Consider the following 20,678-nt stretch of genomic DNA (forward strand, 5'->3'; position numbering starts at 1 on the left):
ATGGGAGGGAGAGATAGGGAGTGTGTGCCCCTGTAACTCTATCCTAACGTTCTCAGATGGTGAAATGTGCTAACTGTTCCAGTTTGTTGCCCTTCCTTACTGTCCCCCAACCCTACCCTGCCATGGAAGGGGGCCAGAGGCAGATGCAGAAGGGGTGGTAGTGTGTGTGTGTGTGTGTGTGTGTGTGTGTGTGTGTGTGTGTGTGTGTGTGTGTGTGTGTGTGTGTGTGTGTGTGTGTGTGTGTGTGTGTGTGTGTGTGTGTGTGTGTGTGTGTGTGTGTGTGTGTGTGTGTGTGTGTGTGTGTGAGAGAGAGCGAGAGCATATGCATGTGCATGTCTGTGATTTATGAATGTGTGTGTGTGTCCATAGGTCAGCGTAAACTTTGAAGAGGACGGCTGTCTGACCTGCCTGGACACATGGATATGAGTTTACATGGACGCTCTCCTGCTCAGTATTCACACCGTGGGGCCCTGCCAAGCCTAACAGGACCGACACATTACAGCTTTTACTGCCTCCATCAAACACTCAGACATAATCCTGGAATATACATCCACATAAATACCCTTTTACTTCATCCTTAGGAACTCCTACAGGCAACTAAATAACTAATAATACTAATAATAACCATAATACTAATACACATAAATACATGCATGACTAATTCTTAAACTCAACAGTACTACTATTCTGATATATTTAGTAGCATTTTGGGGGGACAGGTTAATCCTAGTCCTAGAGTAAAAAACTACTTCAAATAACTTTTTCCACTGAGCAGGCATTTTAGTCCAGGCCTAGGTTTAATCTGTGTGTGGGAAACTGGCCCTCATGTTAAATATGTCACTTAAACATCTTACAATAAATAATGAGATATACAACACTCTGTTATCTAATGCCAGTCAATCCACATGTCATTTCACTGGCAGGATAAAAGACACTGAAGAGGGGCAGAGGGGAAGAACTGACTTCTAAGAAGGCCATTTAGCACATCAGATTTAGACTGACATTTACTCGACATTGCACCATGCGTCAATCTCACTCCCTCTCCACCCTCCTCCGCCACCCTCCACCCCCTCCTCCCTTGCCTCTCTTATATGGCACCCCGCAAGCACATTTCATGACATCGGATCTACATTTCCTGTAAACTACTGTCGGTGCAATATCAGGAGTTAACTTGTTATGGATTAGGAGTTCTGTGTTCGTCTTCATATCAGTGTATCATTTCATATGACATAATCTAATTAAAAAAACAGCAGGCGATCCCATTATATTACAGCAACTCTACCGCAAATGAACTACAACTCAAATCAATCAATCAATGAAATGTATTTATAAAGCCCTTCTTATATCAGCTGATGTCACAGAAAACCCAGCCTAAGACCCCAAACAGCAAGCAATGCAGGTGTACGGTGGCTAGGAAAAACTCCCTAGAAAGGCCAGAACCTAGGAAGAAACCTAGAGAGGAACCAGGCAATGCAGGTGCACAGTGGCTAGGAAAAACTCCCTAGAAAGGCCGGAACCTAGGAAGAAACCTAGAGAGGAACCAGGCTATGAGGGGTAACCAGTCCTCTTCTGGCTGTGCTGGGTGTCGATTATAACAGAACATGGCCAAGATGTTCATATGTTCATAGATGACCAGCAGGGTCAAATAATAATAATCACAGTGGTTGTATAGGGTGCAACAGGTCAGCACCTCAGGAGTAAATGTCAGTTGGCTTTTCATAGCCGATCATTCAGAGTATCTCTACTGCTCTTGCTGTCTCTGGAGAGTTGAAAACAGCACGTCCGGTAAACAGGTCAGGGTTCCATAGCCGCAGGCAGAACAGTTTAAACTGGAGCAGCAGCACGACCAGGTGGACTGGGGACAGCATGAAGCCATCAGGCCAGGTAGTCCTGAGGCATGGTCCTAGGGCTCATGTCCTCCGAGAGAAAGAAAGAAAGAAAGAAAGAGAGAAAAAAAGAAAGAAAGAAAAAGAGAGAGATGAAGAGAAATAGAGAATTAGAGAGAGCATACTTAAATTCCCACAGGACACCAGATAAGACAGGAGAAACACACCAGATTAAACAGACTGACCCTAGCACCCCAACACAAACTATTGCAGTATAAATACTGGAGGCTGAGACAGGAGGGATTGGGAGACACTGTGGCCACATCCGACTCTACCCCCGGACAGGGACAAACAGGTAGGATATAACCCCACCCACTTTGCCAAAGCACCGCCTCCACACAACTAGAGGGATATCTTCAACCACCAACTTACAATCCTGAGACAAGGCTGAGAATAGCCCACGAAGATCTCCCCCACGGCACGAACCCAAGGGGGGGAGGGGGGGGGTGGGATGGGGGGCGTCATATGGACGGCATGGAAGGCAGAGACGGTATGGAAGGCAGAGAATCCCAGTGGAAAGAGGGGAACCGGCCAAGCAGAGACAACAAGGGCGGTTCGTTGCTCCAGTGCCTTTCCGTTCACCTTCACTCTCCGGGGCCAGACTACACTCAATCATATGACCCACTGAAGAGATGAGTCGTCAATAGCGACTTAAAGGTTGAGACCGAGTCTGCGTCTCTCACATGGATAGGCAGACCATTCCATAAAAATAACATCCAAAAAAGGAATAGTGCAAATGATGAGCAGATCAGGGTGTGAAAGTGTTAAAAATACTCCTCTGTTTTAGTCTAAGGTAGTGGGGGCAAGGAATTATCTAGGGGAGTTTTATAAGCTTAGATGACAATCTTAGATGCCATAGAGGAGACATTGAGATGGACTGGTACTTGTATTACCTCTTCTCTCGCCATGGTGTGTTCAATTAATTACAGTGACGATGGATGTTGGTAATGTCTAGTTATGATGCACAGGTCCCGAAGGAGCCCCAGCCATTCACAACTTCTAGTGTGGCTGACATAGGAGCTCATTTGGGAGGCAGTTAAAACTAGTGTGTGAATTCATCTCTAAGTCAAACAAAACAAACACTCCTCTCCCTGTGTTATGCTTTCAACTGTCAATCTCACTTCCCTCACTCCCTCAACACCCTCTCTCTCTCTCTCTCTCTCTCTCTCTCTCTCTCTCTCTCTCTCTCTCTCTCTCTCTCTCTCTTTCTATCTCCAAATCCTCTCCCTCTCTTCCTTTCTCCCTTCCTCTTTCGCTCTCCCTAATGTCAATGACTCTTAGTTTTAACTCCCCCCCCCTCCTTCCCTCTATCCACTTCTCTTCTTTGAATTTGCCATCCTTCATTCTGTCCCTGCTCCCTCCTTCCGCCCTCCCTCCCCCCTCCTCACTTGCTCTCCCTCCGTCCTCACAGTTGTCCTCACATATTAAGTTCCCTGTCTTAAGAAGCAGAATTAGCTGCTGGAATCTTGTGCACTTGTTCCGTTCTCTCTCCGGGGGTGGGGAAGCAAGGAAGGTATGAAGAGTGAGAGGAGGAAAAATAGTGACAGTAAAGGAAAGGAAGCCGTGAGAGAGAGAGAGAGAGAGAGAGAGAGAGAGAGAGAGAGAGAGAGAGAGAGAGAGAGAGAGAGAGAGAGAGAGAGAGAGAGAGAGAGAGAGAGAGAGAGAGAGAGGGGAGTAAAAAGAGGGGAGGGAGTAAGAGAGGGGAGGAAAAGAAAATGTAAGTGAATAGAGTTATGGCAAAACGAGTGCGAGACAGAAATAGGGAGAGAGAGTGTGAGGGTAAGAGAGGGAGAGAGAGTGTGAGGGTAAGAGAGAGAGAGAGAGAGAGAGAGAGAGAGAGAGAGTGTGAGGGTGAGAGAGGGAGAGAGAGTGTGAGGGTAAGAGAGGGAGAGAGAGTGTGAGGGTAAGAGAGAGAGAGAGTGTGAGGGTAAGAGAGGGAGAGAGAGTGTGAATAAGCCTGGTGTTTGATCTCTGCTTTACTGTGGGCACGTGGCTGCGTACACTCTACGTCTCTCTCATCTCTCTCTAACTCACCCTTTCTCTCTCACTCACTCTGAGTGTGTTTGTTTTTATGTGGTAAGCTCTCTGTAGTATTGTGATTCATATGTTCTCCTACAGTTACGTGCGATTCTATAGGATCTCTGCTTGGATTCGCTCCTTCACTCTCATCCCTCTGTGAACAAGAGGACAACATTTTCTCTCCTCATTTACACCGGTTAATTCTGGGAAATCTGTACAATTTTGAAGTACTAGATCCATTCAACCAAGGAGGAGAGGAGCTGCCAATGTGGGGCTCAGGTAAGAACACTTCAATATTGGAAATATTGACACTATTGTGCACTAATCTTCGTTTACTGCATAATATTATCAGTGTCATAAGGCTAGAAAATATCCCAATATGTCACAACACATGTCATAACATGTCATAGCATTGCCATCATTTATATTTGTCAAGTTATGACAAGTTATGACATATGCTATGAAGCTTTACGACATGTTTATGACATCGTAATAAAATGTTATGACGAGGAGATCAAGCGTTACCTAAAAACTTTTATGATGTCACATTTTCTAGGGTCTGTTAGACTATTTAGTGTAAAATACAGTAATGACCCTAGCCTTGGTAAGTTAAAAACAATTCCAAGTGTGGTACTGTGGTTAGATTGCCTTAATGAATGGCTGTTCTGACTATCCCCTGAAGTTACTGAAATACTACATTCACCACAATACTGAGACAGTTATTTGTCAAAACTACATTCACCACAATACTGAGACAGTTATTTGTCAAAACTACATTCACCACAATACTGAGACAGTTATTTGTCAAAACTATATTCACCCCAATACTGACACTGTTATAACTCAATACTACATTCACCAAAAAGTGACACAGTCATTTTTTAATACTACAGTAATTCACCACAATACTGAGACAGTTATTTGTCAATACTACATTCACCAATATACTGACACAGTTATTTGTCAGTAGTACATTCACCAATATACTGACACTTAGCAATATGTGGTCTGGCAGTTTGCATTGGAGGAATATGGTCCAGGCAACAGCCTGTCTGTGACAGTATGGGTATGCGAATATAATATTTCAATTTTACATCATGTATGAGGCTATGGGGTCAAATCTATAGCTATGGCACATATTATAGTCTATAGAATCAAGAGTGAGAGATATCTGTGAGCAGTGAGTCATTTTTCAAAGTGTCTGGTGACTGTGGCAGGCCTTCTCACGGGTGTGTGTTTTACACAGTAGAGTGTTAGTGTGTGTGTGTGTGTGTGTGTGTGTGTGTGTGTGTGTGTGTGTGTGTGTGTGTGTGTGTGTGTGTGTGTGTGTGTGTGTGTGTGTGTGTGTGTGTGTGTGTGTGTGTGTGTGTGTGTGTGTGTGTGTGACTGTGTGTGCGACTGTGTGTGCGACTGTGTGTGCGACTGTGCGACTGTGTGTGTGTTCGTGCATGCTTGTTTGTGTGTGATTTCTGAGAATGTCAATCTTTGATGAGACATAGGCAACCCTTTATGGCTGAACTTACACAATACACCTGCCTTCATTCTCACCTTTCTCTAGCAGACTCTACATTCATCACCACATTGAGAGAAGCAGGGAGAAAAGTAAAGAGAGGGGAATGAGGCGGACAGAGATAGACCTGTTTTGGATAGACCACCTTATAGACCTAAGAAACACATCCCTTAACAACAAGTCAGGGAGAAGAGGATTCTGTGGTTCACAGGGACATGACAAAAACACTTGTTTTTTTACACAAGCATTTCGCTACACCTGCAAGAACACCTGCAATATGTGTAGATGTGGCATAAGGAGAGGGATACATTGGAGAGAGAGTGTGTGAGAAAGAGATAGCATAATTAAGCGTAGTCTCATTCACAGCAAATTAGGAGAACCTACTGTAGAAGCACGTCACACAAGGCTCCTTTCGGTGTGGCTGAATCACCAGTCCGTACACCCAGCGCTTGACTTGGACTGAAATAGGTACCGGTACACATTTTGGGTGCAGGTACTGTTTATATTTAGGTGCCGGAACTCAGTTCTGGTGTGTACCGACCCTAGTCAAGAACTGTGTTCACCTGTATAACAATAACCCCAAGTTGTGGCCTTACCAACACTATCTACACAATATACTCTGATGGCATTGGCTGTAGTATTGTTGCCACTTGGTGTTATCATTCTACACAGCAGGAGCTCTGAGAGCACTGCTTACTGTGCAGGGAGACGTAACATGCCTGTGTGAAAGCAGAAATTACAGTGTGTTTTGTCTATGAGGGGGAGCAATAGATACAGACGATGGGAAGTCACTTATAATTGTGCATATAAGCCTATGTAATGCACCTTAAACTGTAGATGTATGGCTAACTACTTTAATGTCGTGTCTGTAGCATAGCAAAATATCAATATGTGTCACCTGAAAAGCTGAAGGTACATTTCTGATAGTGTAAATATCTGGTTTGATTTCATTTGAACAGTCACTTGTACAGTGCTCAGCAGAACAAGCAGTTCTCAACAGTTTCGCCATTCTCTTAGAGCAGGCTAAGCCCATGCCACAGTACATCATGTGGGTATGTCATTTGGAAGTTATGTCCTAGTCCTGTGTTATTTACTGTGTGTGGACAGTAGGCAGATATGTTTAGCTCTCTGTGTCTGTATTTACTTACAGTGACTTCAGGTCTCCATCTGGTCACACCTATTTAAACCTCCTGTCTCTCTGTCTGTCTGTCTCTTATTATAACCCAGGAAATGGGCTGGGGGTGCCATGGTGACACAGAAGCCTGACACTGGTCTAAACACACCACTAGGGGGGAGTAAACTCTACAACGAACGGTTATTTAACACTCGCCTACAGAAAAGATTAACCAATAAAAATAGCTTACTACTCTATAAGAGGCGAGGTGCTATGGTGTATAGAGGGAAGATTGGGACATGAACCTGCTTCACACACCTACCGGGTCACAGGATCATCAGGGTGATCTCAGGGCTGTTCCCATGGTGATCATTGGCATATAGGCTGAAGCAGTGTTGTATGCAAGAATGTATTAAACTAAGAATCGATGTATGCATATTTGTTTTAAATACAGTATGTATGTGAGTTTGTTGATGAGTGTGTATGCTGTGTGTGTACCACCCTGCATCCCACTGCTGGCTTTCTTCTTGAAGCTAAGCAGGATTGGTCCCTGGATGGGAGACCAGATGATGTTGAAAGTGGTGCGGGAGGTCCAGTAGGGGGCACACTTCCCTCTAGTCTCAATAGATCCCAGTGCAGTGAAAGGGACATTGTCATGCATGGGTGCTGTCTTTCAGATTGGGATGTTAAAACAGGAGTTCTGACTCTCTCTGGTCACTAAAGATCCCATGGCACTTATTGTAGGGGTGTTAACCCTGATGTCCTGGCTAAATTCCCAATCTGGTACTCATACAATCATGGCCACATTTCAAAAACATAAAATGATTGAACCTTTATTTAACTAGCCAATTCAGTTAAGAACAAATTATTATTTACAATTGATGGCCTACCCTAGCCAATACCGCGTAACACTGGGACAATTGTGCACCGCCCTATGGGACTCCCAATCACGGCCGGATGTGATACAATCTGGATTCGAGCCAGGGACTGTAAAGACACCTCTTGCACTGAGATCTCGTGCCTTAGACCACTGCGCCATTCGGGATCATCCCCAGCGACCTAATCATCCCCACACTAACCCCAGGTCGTTGCTGTAAAATATATATGTCATCTGACTTGGTAAAATAAGGGTTAAGTGTGTGTGGCACTAGACTTGAGGTGTGGTGCGTAGCCCTATCACTGCTCATAATACCTACTCGGTGTATTAACCCCATTGCACTGATGGCATTCTTAGTGGGTCAGACAGAGTATTGTTCAAAGGCATTGCTATGATGGACTTATGTTGCATTAGCTTTGGTCTGGCTCATTCTGGATCAAAGACATGTGGTGGAGTTGTCAGGCCTTGGGAGATAGTTCACTTGTATTACACGTCTTTAGTCAGCCTGGTCTCATAGACTAGACGTCATAGTAAACAAAAATACCGAACACTCAAATTAGTATGATATGTTAAGTTTGGTATGGTTACCCAAGGCAAAAATGTGGGTGTTTGGTTGGGTTGGATTGGTGGCTGTATAACGCAAATGTCTCAAGGACAACTTTAGCATTTTGGCAAATTAGAAACCTTGCAACTACTTACTACTTTTGGTCTCCCTTCCCCTAACCCTAACCCTAACCTTAACCCTAACCTTAACCCCTAGCCTAGATAATGTTACCTGGCCGAATGCATAGTGCCAACGGTAAAGTTTGATGGAGGAGGAATAATGGTCTGTGGCTGTTTTTCATGGTTCGGGCTAGGCCTCTTAGTTCCAGTGAAGGGAAATCTTAATGTGACAGCATTCAATGACATTCTATACAATTCTGTGCTTCCAACTTTGTGGCAACAGTTTGGGGAAGGCCCTTTCCTGTTTCAGCATGACAGTGTCCCGGTGCACAAAGCGAGGTCCATACAGAAATGGTTTGTCGAGATTGGTGTGGAAGAAATTGACTGGCCTGCACAAAGGCCTGTCCTCGACCCCATTGAACACCTTTGGGATGAATTGGAACGCCGACTGTGAGCCAGGCCGAATCACCAAACATCAGTGCCCGACCTCAATAATGATTTTGGCTGAATGGAAGCAAGTCCCCATAGCAAACATCTAGTTCCCAGAAGAGTGGAGTCTTTTGAAGCAGCAAAAGGGGAACCAACTCCATATTAATGCCCATGATTTTGGAATGAGACGTTCGACAAGCAGGTGTCTACATACTTAAGGTCATGTAGTGTATCATGCAAATTGTAATTCATAACATATCATTTGAATTGTAATTCTTAACATATCATACGAAATGGATAATGGACATCCACAAATTAATACGTACCATACCCAACATAACATATCATACGAATTTGTGTGTCCTGGATTTTCGTTTACTATGTTAGGTCAACCCCTGAGTCCAGGTTGCTTTAGTTGTCAGATGAGGTCTTGATTAAGATTTGGTCCGGCTCTTCTGAACCATCTGTTTACGACCAGGGATAAAATTAGAGTTTAACAAGCTTGTCCACGTGGTTATGGCTTTTATCACTGCAATCGGAGAGAGGGATATAGTGAGGAGAGAGGGATATGTTGAGGAGAGAGGGATATGGTGAGGAGAGAGGGATATAGTGAGGAGAGAGGGATATGGTGAGGAGAGAGGGATATGGTGAGGAGAGAGGGATATAGTGAGGAGAGAGGGATATAGTGAGGAGAGAGGGATATAGTGAGGAGAGAGGGATATAGTGAGGAGAGAGGGATATGGTGAGGAGAGAGGGATATGGTGAGGAGAGAGGGATATAGTGAGGAGAGAGGGATATGGTGAGGAGAGAGGGATATGGTGAGGGGAGAGAGAGGGATATGGTGAGGAGAGAGGGATATGGTGAGGAGAGAGAGGGATATGGTGAGGAGAGAGAGGGATATGGTGAGGAGAGAGGGATATGGTGAGGTGAGAGGGATATGGTGAGGAGAGAGGGATATAGTGAGGAGAGAGGGATATAGAGGGTGAGGAGAGAGGGATATAGTGAGGGAGAGAGGTATATGGTGAGGAGAGAGGGAGGAGAGAGGGATATGGTGAGGAGAGAGGGATATGGTGAGGAGAGAGGGATATAGTGAGGAGAGAGGGATATGGTGAGGAGAGAGGGATATGGTGAGGAGAGAGGGATATGGTGAGGAGAGAGGGATATGGTGAGGAGAGAGGGATATGGTGAGGAGAGAGGGATATGGTGAGGAGAGAGGGATATGGTGAGGAGAGAGGGATATGGTGAGGAGAGAGGGATATGGTGAGGAGAGAGGGATATGGTGAGGAGAGAGGGATATGGTGAGGAGAGAGGGATATAGTGAGGAGAGAGGGATATAGTGAGGAGAGAGGGATATGGTGAGGAGAGAGGGATATGGTGAGGAGAGAGGGATATGGTGAGGAGAGAGGGGTGAGGAGAGAGGGATATGGTGAGGAGAGAGGGATATGAGGGAGAGAGGAGAGGGATATGGTGAGGAGAGAGGGATATGGTGAGGAGAGAGGGATATGGTGAGGAGAGAGGGATATGGTGAGGAGAGGGATATGGTGAGGAGAGAGGGATATGGTGAGGAGAGAGGGATATGGTGAGGAGAGAGGGATATGGTGAGGAGAGAGGGATATGGTGAGGAGAGAGGGATATGGTGAGGAGAGAGGGGTGAGGAGAGAGGGATATGGTGAGGAGAGAGGGATATGGTGAGGAGAGAGGGATATGGTGAGGAGAGAGGGATATGGTGAGGAGAGAGGGATATGGTGAGGAGAGAGGGATATGGTGAGGAGAGAGGGATATGGTGAGGAGAGAGGGTATATATGGTGAGGAGAGAGGGATATGGTGAGGAGAGAGGGATATGGTGAGGAGAGAGGGATATGAGGAGAGAGGGATATGGTGAGGAGAGAGGTATGGTGAGGAGAGGGATATGGTGAGGAGAGAGGTATATGGTGAGGAGAGAGGGATATGGTGAGGAGAGAGGGATATAGTGAGGAGAGAGGGATATGGTGAGGAGAGAGGTATATGGTGAGGAGAGAGGGATATGGTGAGGAGAGAGGGATATGGTGAGGAGAGAGGGATATGGTGAGGAGAGAGGTATATGGTGAGGAGAGAGGGATAGTAAAAAGAGAGGCTAATGGTAAAAAGAGTAACGCACACATAGATAACCATATCAAGGCATCCAATAACACATTTTCAAAGGTTTAATTGGGTAATCCTCAACAACTCTAGATGACATTATATGAAACCAAAGACACAAAATGTACTTAATTTACAACGTTTTGGACTGAGATAGTCATTCAGGCTGGGGTCTAGATACTCCAACGCGTCGCTATTTTTGAAACCTATTTATTATTTTACAGCGGAAAACCCCAAGTCCTCACTTCTCACTCTCACCGATCTTAAAACTAGGGCTGTAGCGGTGACAATCTTAGCGCCACACCGGCAGTCACGAGTCATGACCACAGTCAAATTCCACATGAAAGTCATGGTCATCTCTTTTTGTGAACTCTGGACATGCGTTGGTAGTATCCACCTTGCTAACATCCATCAGGTCCTAATGGCCTGGTACTCTCTATTGTCTCTCTAACCACTCTGACTAACATCAACGCAAATGAAATCAAAAATCACATAAAACCATTATCATCCAAACAGTATTGTGCTGTTAAAACACCTCACTGTGATCATCAATTTGAAAAAATAAGTTCAACAACAAGTTGAAACTGAGTGGAAGACATGGGCATTGTTAATGTTGTTACAAAGCCTAACACAACAAAATGGACAGCGCTTTCTAAGATTAATTAAATTAATTAAAAACACCCATTCGTGTATTAGAGTTTATGCATACCCATAAGCCTATAAGCCTACATTATCTACCAAGGGAATTCTCTTCGGTTATAATCACAGCCGTATATATTCCCCCCCAAGCAGACACATCGATGGCTCTGAACAAACTTTATTTGACTCTTTGCAAACTGGAAACCACATATCCTGAGGCTGCATTCATTGTAGCTGGGGTTTGAACAAGGCTAATCTGAAAACAAGACTCCCTGAATTGTATCAGCATATCGATTGCGCAACCAGGTCTGGTAAAACCTTGGATCATTGCTATTCTAACTTCCACAACGCATATAAGGCCCTCCCCCGCCCTCCTTTCGGAAAAGCTGACCTCGACTCCATTTTGTTGCTCCCTGCCTACAGACAGAAGCGAAAACAAGAAGCTCCCACGTTGAGGTCTGTTCAACACTGGTCCGACCAATCTGATTCCACACTCCAAGACTGCTTCCATCACGTGGACTGGGATATGTTTCGTATTGCGTCAAACAACAACATTGACAAATACGCTGATTCGGTGAGCGAGTTCATTAGAACGTGCGTTGAAGATGTCGTTCCCATAGCAACGCTAAAAACATTCCCAAACCAGAAACCGTGGATTGATGGCAGCATTCGTGTGAAACTGAAAGCGTGAACCACTGCTTTTAATCAGGGCAAGGTAACCGGAAACATGACCGAATACAAGGCAATCAAACAAGCTAAGCATCAGTATAGAGACAAAGTAGAATCGCAATTCAACGGCTCAGACACAAGAGGTATGTGGCAGGGTCTACAGTCAATCACGGATTACAAAAACAAAACCAGCCCCGTCACGGACCAGGATGTCTTGCTCCCAGGCAGACTAAATACCTTTTTTTGCTCGCTTTGAGGACAATACAATGCCACTGACTCGGCCCGCAACCAAAACATGCGGACTCTCCTTCACTGCAGCCGAGGTGAGTAAAACATTTAAACGTGTTAACCCTCGCAAGGCTGCAGGCCCAGACGGCATCCCCAGCCACGCCCTCAGAGCATGCGCAGACCAGCTGGCTGGTGTGTTTACGGACATATTCAATCAATCCTTATCCCAGTCTGCTGTTCCCACATGCTTCAAGAGGGCCACCATTGTTCCTGTTCCCAAGAAAGCTAAGGTAACTGAGCTAAACGACTACAGCCCCGTAGCACTCACTTCCGTCATCATGAAGTGCTTTGAGAGACTAGTCAAGGACCATATCACCTCCACCCTACCTGACACCCTAGACCCAATCCAATTTGCTTACCGCCCAAATAGGTCCACAGACGATGCAATCTCAACCACACTGCACACTGCCCTAACCCATCTGGACAAGAGGAATACCTATGTGAGAATGCTGTTCATCGACTACAGCTCAGCATTTAACACCATAGTACCCTCCTACCTCGTCATCAAGCTCGAGACCCTGGGTCTCGACCCCACACTGTGCAACTGGGTACTGGACTTCCTGACGGGCCGCCCCCAGGTGGTGAGGGTAGGTAACAACATCTCCACCCCGCTGATCCTCAACACTGGGGCCCCACAAGGGTGCGTTCTGAGCCCTCTCCTGTACTCCCTGTTCACCCACGACTGCGTGGCCACGCACGCCTCTAACTCAATCATCAAGTTTGTGGACGACACTACCAACAATGACGAGACGGCCTACAGGGAGGAGGTGAGGGCCCTCGGACGGATTGTGGTGTCAGGAAAATAACCTCACACTCAACATCAACAAAACTAAGGATATGATTGTGGACTTCAGGAAACAGCAGAGGGAACACCCCCCTATCCACATCGATGGGACAGTAGTGGAGAGGGTAGTAAGTTTTAAGTTCCTCGGCGTACACATCACAGACAAACTGAATTGGTCCACCCACACGGACATTATCGTGAAGAAGGCGCAGCAGCGCCTCTTCAACCTCAGGAGGCTGAAGAAATTTGGCTTGTCACCAAAAGCACTCACAAACTTCTACAGATGCACAATCGAGAGCATCCTGTCGGGCTGTATCACCGTCTGGTACGGCAACTGCTCCGCCCACAACTGTAAGGCTCTCCAGAGGGTAGTGAGGTCTGCACAACGCATCACCGGGGGCAAACTACCTCCCCTCCAGGACACCTACATCACCCGATGTCACAGTAAGGCCATAAAGATCATCAAGGACAACAACCACCCGAGCCACTGCCTGTTCACCCCGCTATCATCCAGAAGGCGAGGTCAGTACAGGTGCATCAAAGCTGGGACAGAGAGACTGAAAAACAGCTTCTATCTCAAGGCCATCAGACTGTTAAACAGCCACCACTAACATTGAGTGGCTGCTGCCAACACACTGACTCAACTCCAGCCACTTTAATAATGGGAATTGATGTAAAATATATTACTAGCCACTTTAAACAAAGCTACTTAATATAATGTTTACATACCCTACATTATTAATCTCATATGTATACGTATATACTGTACTCTATATCATCTACTGCATCTGTATGTAATACATGTATCACTAGCAACTTTAAACTATGCCACTTTGTTTACATACCCTACATTACTCATCTCATATGTATATACTGTACTCGATACCATCTACTGCATCTTGCCTATGCCGCTCTGTACCATCACTCATTCATATATCTTTATGTACATATTCTTTATCCCTTTACACTTGTGTGTATAAGGTAGTTGTTTTGGAATTGTTAGTTAGATTACTCGTTGGTTATTACTGCATTGTCGGAACTAGAAGCACAAGCATTTTGCTACTCTCGCATTTACATCTGCTAACCATGTGTATGTGACAAATACATTTGGTTTGATTTGATTTGATTTTGATGAACCCAAGCACGAACAACAACAAAAACTTTCTTAAAATAATGATTGTGCAGATATATAATACATAGCCTAACACATATTACACACAAAAAAAAACTTTTAAAAAACTGATTTAATTAAGTCTTAATTACGTACGTAATCGGTCTAGCCTATACTCCAAAATGAAACTAATTCTTGTAATGGCCTTCGAGTGTGGACTTTATTATTATGCATACTGAATGGACTGGTTACCTTATGCTACGCTCCAACCTTTCTATCCACGAGTCTGGGAGAAAACGTATAGGCCTAGTCTGTGCTGTTGGTTCATTGACTGTCTTACTCATTTAGTCTACACTTATAGATCATTTGTATTTGATTTTGAATAGTGTAGTAATAGGGCATTTTGTATATTTCCATCATTAAAAGGCTGACATACAGTGGGGCAAAAAAAGTATTTAGTCAGCCACCAATTGTGCAAGTTCTCCCACTTAAAAAGATGAGAGAGGCCTGTAATTTTCACCATAGTTACACTTCAACTATGACAGACAAAATGAGAAAAGAAAATCCAGAAAATCACATTGTAGGATTTTTAATTTATTTATTTGCAAATTGTGGTGGAAAATAAGTATTTGGTCAATAACAAAAGTTTATCTCAATACTTTGTTATATAACCTTTGTTGGCAATGAAAGACGTCCAACGTTTTCTGTAAGTCTTCACAAGGTTTTCACACACTGTTGCTGGCATTTTGGCCCATTCCTCCATGCAGATCTCCTCTAGAGCAGTAATGTTTTGGGGCTGTTGCTGGGCAACACGGACTTTCAACTCCCTCCAAAGATTTTCTATGGGGTTGAGATCTGGAGACTGGCTAGGCCACTCTAGGACCTTGAAATGCTTCTTACGAAGCCACTCCTTCATTGCCCGGGCGATGTGTTTGGGATCCTTGTCAGCATTCTTTGTCCTCCAAACACAACAAGTTGAGTTTTTACCAACAAGTTATATTTTGGTTTCATCTGACCATATGACATTCTCCCAATCTTCTTCTGGATCATCCAAATACTCTCTAGCAAACTTCAGACGGGCCTAGACATGTACTGGTTTAAGCAGGGGGACACGTCTGGCACTGCAGGATTTGAGTCCCTGGCGGCGTAGTGTGTTACTGATGGTAGGCTTTGTTACTTTGGTCCCAGCTCTCTGCAGGTCATTCACTAGGTCCCTCCGTGTGGTTCTGGGATTTTTGCTCACCGTTCTTGTGATCATTTTGACCCCACGGGATGAGATCTTGCGTGGAGCCCCAGATTGAGGAAGATTTTCAGTGGTCTTGTATGTCTTCCATTTCCTAATAATTGTTCACACAGTTGATTTCTTCAAACCAAGCTGCTTACCTATTGCAGATTCAGTCTTCCCAGCCTGGTGCAGGTCTACAACTTTGTTTCTGGTGTCCTTTGACAGCTCTTTGGTCTTGGCCATAGTGGAGTTTGGAGTGTGACTGTTTGAGGTTGTGGACAGGTGTCTTTTATACTGATAGCAAGTTCAACCAGGTGCCATTAATACAAGTAACGAGTGGAGGACAGAGGAGCATCTTAAAGAAGAAGTTACAGGTCTGTGAGAGCCAGAAATCTTGCTTGTTTGAAGGTGACCAAATACTTATTTTCCACCATGATTTGCAAATAAATTTATTAAAAATCTTAACAATGTGATTTTCTGGATTTTTTTCTCATTCTGTCTGTCATAGTTGAAGTGTACCTATGATGAAAATTACAGGCCTCTCTCATCTTTTTAAGTGGGAGAACTTGCACAATTGGTGGCTGACTAAAGACTTTTTTGCCCCACTGTATTACCTTTAGCTACAGGAATATCACTTGTCATGCAGCGAGAGGGTGCATGCTCCTGAAACAGTGGTTGATGTGTGAAGTGAAATAATTGTTATTTTGTTATAAATCCAGACATTTCTATATGCAATCCCATGTGAAAGCTGAAGGAACAGAGCACAAGCTTTTTTTTTGCGACTTTCTCAAATCATTAATAGTCTATAGTTATATTATGTAGCCCATATATGTTTTGATTTCTAAGACATTCTAAGGTTTTTATCATTCTCAACTAAACCTGCCAAATAACTCTAAATCTAGTTTATAGGACCTGTTTCAAATGATCACTTTTACTCTCAACATAGCCACTATATAATATAAAATATATGCAGGGGACTTACAGTGTATAAGCATATCTTGTCTGCTTATTGAACAAGCATGCAGCCTATGGCGTGGCGCAATGCAGTAAGCCAAGTCATATTCTGTTCTTCTGAAATACATTTTCTTTATATCATGTTTTTTTTTTTTTAAACCTGCCTAAATAAATAATAGATTTATTGTGATGGTATATATTACATAGATTTATTAGACATTTTTCATGTATTTATTATTACTATTATTTTATTTACTATTATATATTTTTTGTATTTTACCCCCTTTTTCCTCCCCGTTTTCGTTTGTGTGTCATTGCTGCAACTCCCCAACGGGCTCGGGAGGCGAAGGTAGAGTCATACGTTCTCCGAAACATGACCCGCCAAACCAAGCTTCTTAACAGCCGCCCACTTAGCCCAGAAGCACCAATGTGTCGGAGGAAACACTGTTCAACTGACGACCAAGGTCAGCCTGCAGGCACCTGGCCCGCAACAAGGAGTCGCTAGAACACGACGAGCCAAGTAAAGCCCCCCCCAGCCAAACCCTCCCCTAACCCGGACAGTTGTGATACAGCTTGGGATCGAACCCAGGTCTGTAGTGATGCCTCTAGCACTGCTATTCAGTGCCATAGATGGCTGTACCACTCGGGAGACCCTTATTAGACATTTTTTAATCTTGATGTTCCAAAGGCACACGTCAACGGCTTGTATCTGGCTTGTATGTGTGGAGGTGAGAAACATATTTATGTCAATTAACAGTAAATTACCGTGAGGCCGGCAGTCTTCTGCATGACAATAACCTGCTGAGAAAATGTTTTGACCGCCACAGACCTACTTAAAACTCCTGTGAAACCACACACACACACAGATATGCACACACACACACACACAGTACAAACACACACAAAAAATCTCCCTGCTTTGTCACCTGAGCCCAGAGGTATGGTTTCAGGCTCTCATGGTGACATCCATTAAAGTCGTACAGTGTCTGTCCCTCGGCCCAGAGACAGCTCCATTAGCACCTGGACCATTGGCCACAACAACAACCCTACCTGCATTATTCAAACTGACTCTACTAATAAGGAAACCCTATAGCCTCCACAGACACAGACACAGACACAGACACAGACACACACACACACACACACACACACACACACACACACACACACACACACACACACACACACACACACACACACACACACACACACACACACACACACACACACACACACACACACACACACACACACACACACACACACACACACACACACACACACACACACACACACACACACACACACACACACACTATAGACTATAGACATATTTTACTGATGTGTTTTGGCCACATCAAAGTGAGAAAGGGTCTGACTCAGAGATGGACTACTCCATGCTGAATCACAATAGGGGTCAGATGGTAGATTCGTGAGGGATTTGGGAACATTGTTTGTAAGTAAATGGTTGATTGAACACAATGGGTGTGCATGTATTACAATGCCGTAAATGTAATAATTTACTTGATGACGACAGGACATTGATGTCAGTATTTCCCATAAGAGAACAATAATTATAGAGAGGAATGAATCTCCAGCACCTCTGCCTGTCACACCGCTGTCAACCTCTTCTTTAATTCTGCCATACCAGTTCATCTTTCTCCCTCCTTCCACCTTATCCCTTAATCCCTCATCAGTTTGCATTTATCTCAATCTCACCTCCCCTCCGTCATCCCCTCCACCAGCCTTTCAAGCTGTCATTCACCATCCCATCTCTACCTCTCTTTTCTTTCCATTGTTCTGTCTACACAATTCTACTATGCTACATGTACATTCAGTATGACTACACAGCAAATTGTCCAGTGTTGATTTTTCAGTGTTACATTTCTAGTCTTGATTCAGAAGTTAAATTCACTCTGTACGAGTGAAAATAACACTCAGCGGTATACAATAACCCCTATTGTTGCTGTTAATAACCAGAGTTATTGTTTTACACTGTGGAGGGTAAAAACCACACCCAGCATTATCATATTTCCCAGCATGCTCTACTGCTTGTAGATTTTTTAGGATTGTCTTTAATATCTATGTATTTGTGTGTACATTGATTGATTAATCTTATGCTACACAAAGATAAAATAATAATACATATATATTTTATATACTCTTTTCATACCAAGTAGAACATCAAAGTCGCTTTAAAAACAAAATAAACCAAAAACAGTTTAACAAAACAAATATAAAATAATGTATCTTGAGAGGAGGGAGCATAGATTGTAGAGCCAGGCAGGAAGGTAGAGACATCTGACAGACAGATGTTCCTCAATGGGCACCTCGTCGTCTTCGGTAGTCTCAGCTCCTCCTCCATTGGTAGGCTAGATCATCCACGACTGAAATGTAGCACCCACCTGGGCGATGCTTAGGCGACTGTAAAAGCTCCAGTAAGACCACCACACCTCAGCAGTTGTACAGAAAAGCCCTAGATGAAGCGAGCCTCTGCCTCCCCTCACGCCGCAGTACACTTCCCTCTAGGAACTGGGGCAGGAGGCTAAAAAGCCAATGCTGTTGAGCATCATTCAGATCATATTAGCTAGCCAAGCGAAATATAAACTGACCAGCCATTATCAGTCCTGCAATTCTGTGGAACACCACCAGATATTTCAGTTCATCTATTAACAAGTTATTAAAAACAAAAAAAGTTGATTCAATAAAAGGAAAAAACAACAACACATATAAACGATAAAATATATACAATATTTAAAGAGCTCTCTGCCTAGGTTACCTCAAATTGCCATGGTAACCACAGAATGATTAATGACATACTTTTTCCTAAATGAATCCAATCAGTTAGTTAGATTTATTGCACCTGTTACTGAAATGGTTGTTGCAGTTTAAATGTTTTAGGTAGTCACCTTAATCAAGTTCCACTATCCCGACAGTCATTCTGAATGGGGGTTATGGGTGAATACAAAATTGTTGGATATCCTAACTGTCTGGATTCCAATAGGAATTACACATTACTTTGCAAGACAACATAAAGTGACTTGCAGGTCTGATGTGGACTGTAAACCAGGACTTTCCTAACACCACTGAGTTAGGAAAAAACTAGGCCATCAAAGGCCTTATGATATATGTAATGTATATTGTCATAGAGTTTCATTTTAATGATAACATTCGCCTAGGAACTCACTTGGTAAAATTAAAAGAAAAAATTCAACATCCATGTCCGTGTCACTAACAAATAAAGTTATGGGTGGTAAATCCACAATTGCCTCAAAAAGAAAAGGCACCCTGGGGAATGTGCAACTTAGGCTTTACACCATAAACCATTTCATTATATTTCATTAAATTGTGTGATTATTCACCACACAGTAGAGTGAGTGCATTTTATTTCAATACAAAGTAGAGTGAAATACTAATTAGTTCACTACAGCGAGTGTGAAATGCCTATTAGTTCACTCCAGTGTAGAGTGAATTTCACACAGCCAGTGTTAGTTTTCTACTCTGTATAGAGTTACAGAAACCTTTTAACAATTTCACACAGTATGAAATTCCCTCAGAGTGGATGCATAAAGACACAGCAAAAGTGTGAAAATGAACACTAAAATGAACACACACACACACACACAGTAAGAAATAAGTATTCGAAATGGGAAACTGAGATAATTCGGACTATTATATGATACTGTGCTGTCAGAAACAGAGGGTAAGAGGGAAGATTAAAAACCCCTAAATAGAGCAAAAGAGAGAGAAAGAGCGAAAGAGAGAGATCCACTGATGGTAGAAACAGAGGAAAGAGGGAAGATAGGGGGGAGAGGGAAACAGAGAGGGTGGAGAGCAAAAAGTGACAGCGGCATTATCACTCGAGCTAACGTCTGCCTCCTGATTCTAACACCCCCAGAAAGTGCTATGAACTGGCTGCTCTGATTGGCCCAGGCCTCCACCAATCAGAGCACAGGTATGTAAGGTGCCTTTAGGTTTTACCCAACCCCAAAAAACAGAGAGAGGGAGAGGGAGAGACAAAGACAGAGACAGAGACAGAGACAGAGACAGAGAAAGAGGGGGAGAGTGAGAGAGAGAGAGAGACAAAGAGAGGGAGAGAGACAGAGAGGGAGAGAGACAGCGATAGCGACAGAGAAAGAGAGGGAGAGAGAGAGAGAGAGAGAGAGAGAGAGAGAGAGAGAGAGAGAGAGAGGGAGAGAGAGAGAAGGAGAGAGAAAGTGAGAGAGGGAGAGAGAGAGCGAGAGAGGGAGAGAGAGAGAGAGGGAGAGAGAGAGAGAGAGAGAGAGGCTGCCAGTGTTTCACAGGCTTGCTACAGTGCAGAGGTTTTTCCACTGAAGAGAGGTTCTGTCAGAGGGAATTCTCTAATGTTGCTGCTGCTGAAGTGAAACCATC

The 20,678-nt window shown here is 43.9% G+C and overlaps 1 protein-coding gene across 1 annotated transcript in view; it reads left to right on the forward strand.

The window, feature by feature from the left end:
- Nucleotides 1–3,559: 3,559 nt before the first annotated feature.
- LOC118389483 (zinc finger protein 385A-like) overlaps nt 3,560–20,678 on the forward strand; it is an 85,810-nt gene continuing 68,691 nt past the window's right edge. The window contains exon 1 of the mRNA XM_052526915.1: nt 3,560–4,184. Coding sequence (XP_052382875.1) covers nt 4,172–4,184 — 13 coding nt within the window. The 5' untranslated portion in view covers nt 3,560–4,171. The remainder of the gene's footprint in view (nt 4,185–20,678) is intronic.

This window comes from Oncorhynchus keta, chromosome 10 (assembly GCF_023373465.1).
Source record: "Oncorhynchus keta strain PuntledgeMale-10-30-2019 chromosome 10, Oket_V2, whole genome shotgun sequence".
Lineage (NCBI taxonomy): Eukaryota > Metazoa > Chordata > Actinopteri > Salmoniformes > Salmonidae > Oncorhynchus > Oncorhynchus keta.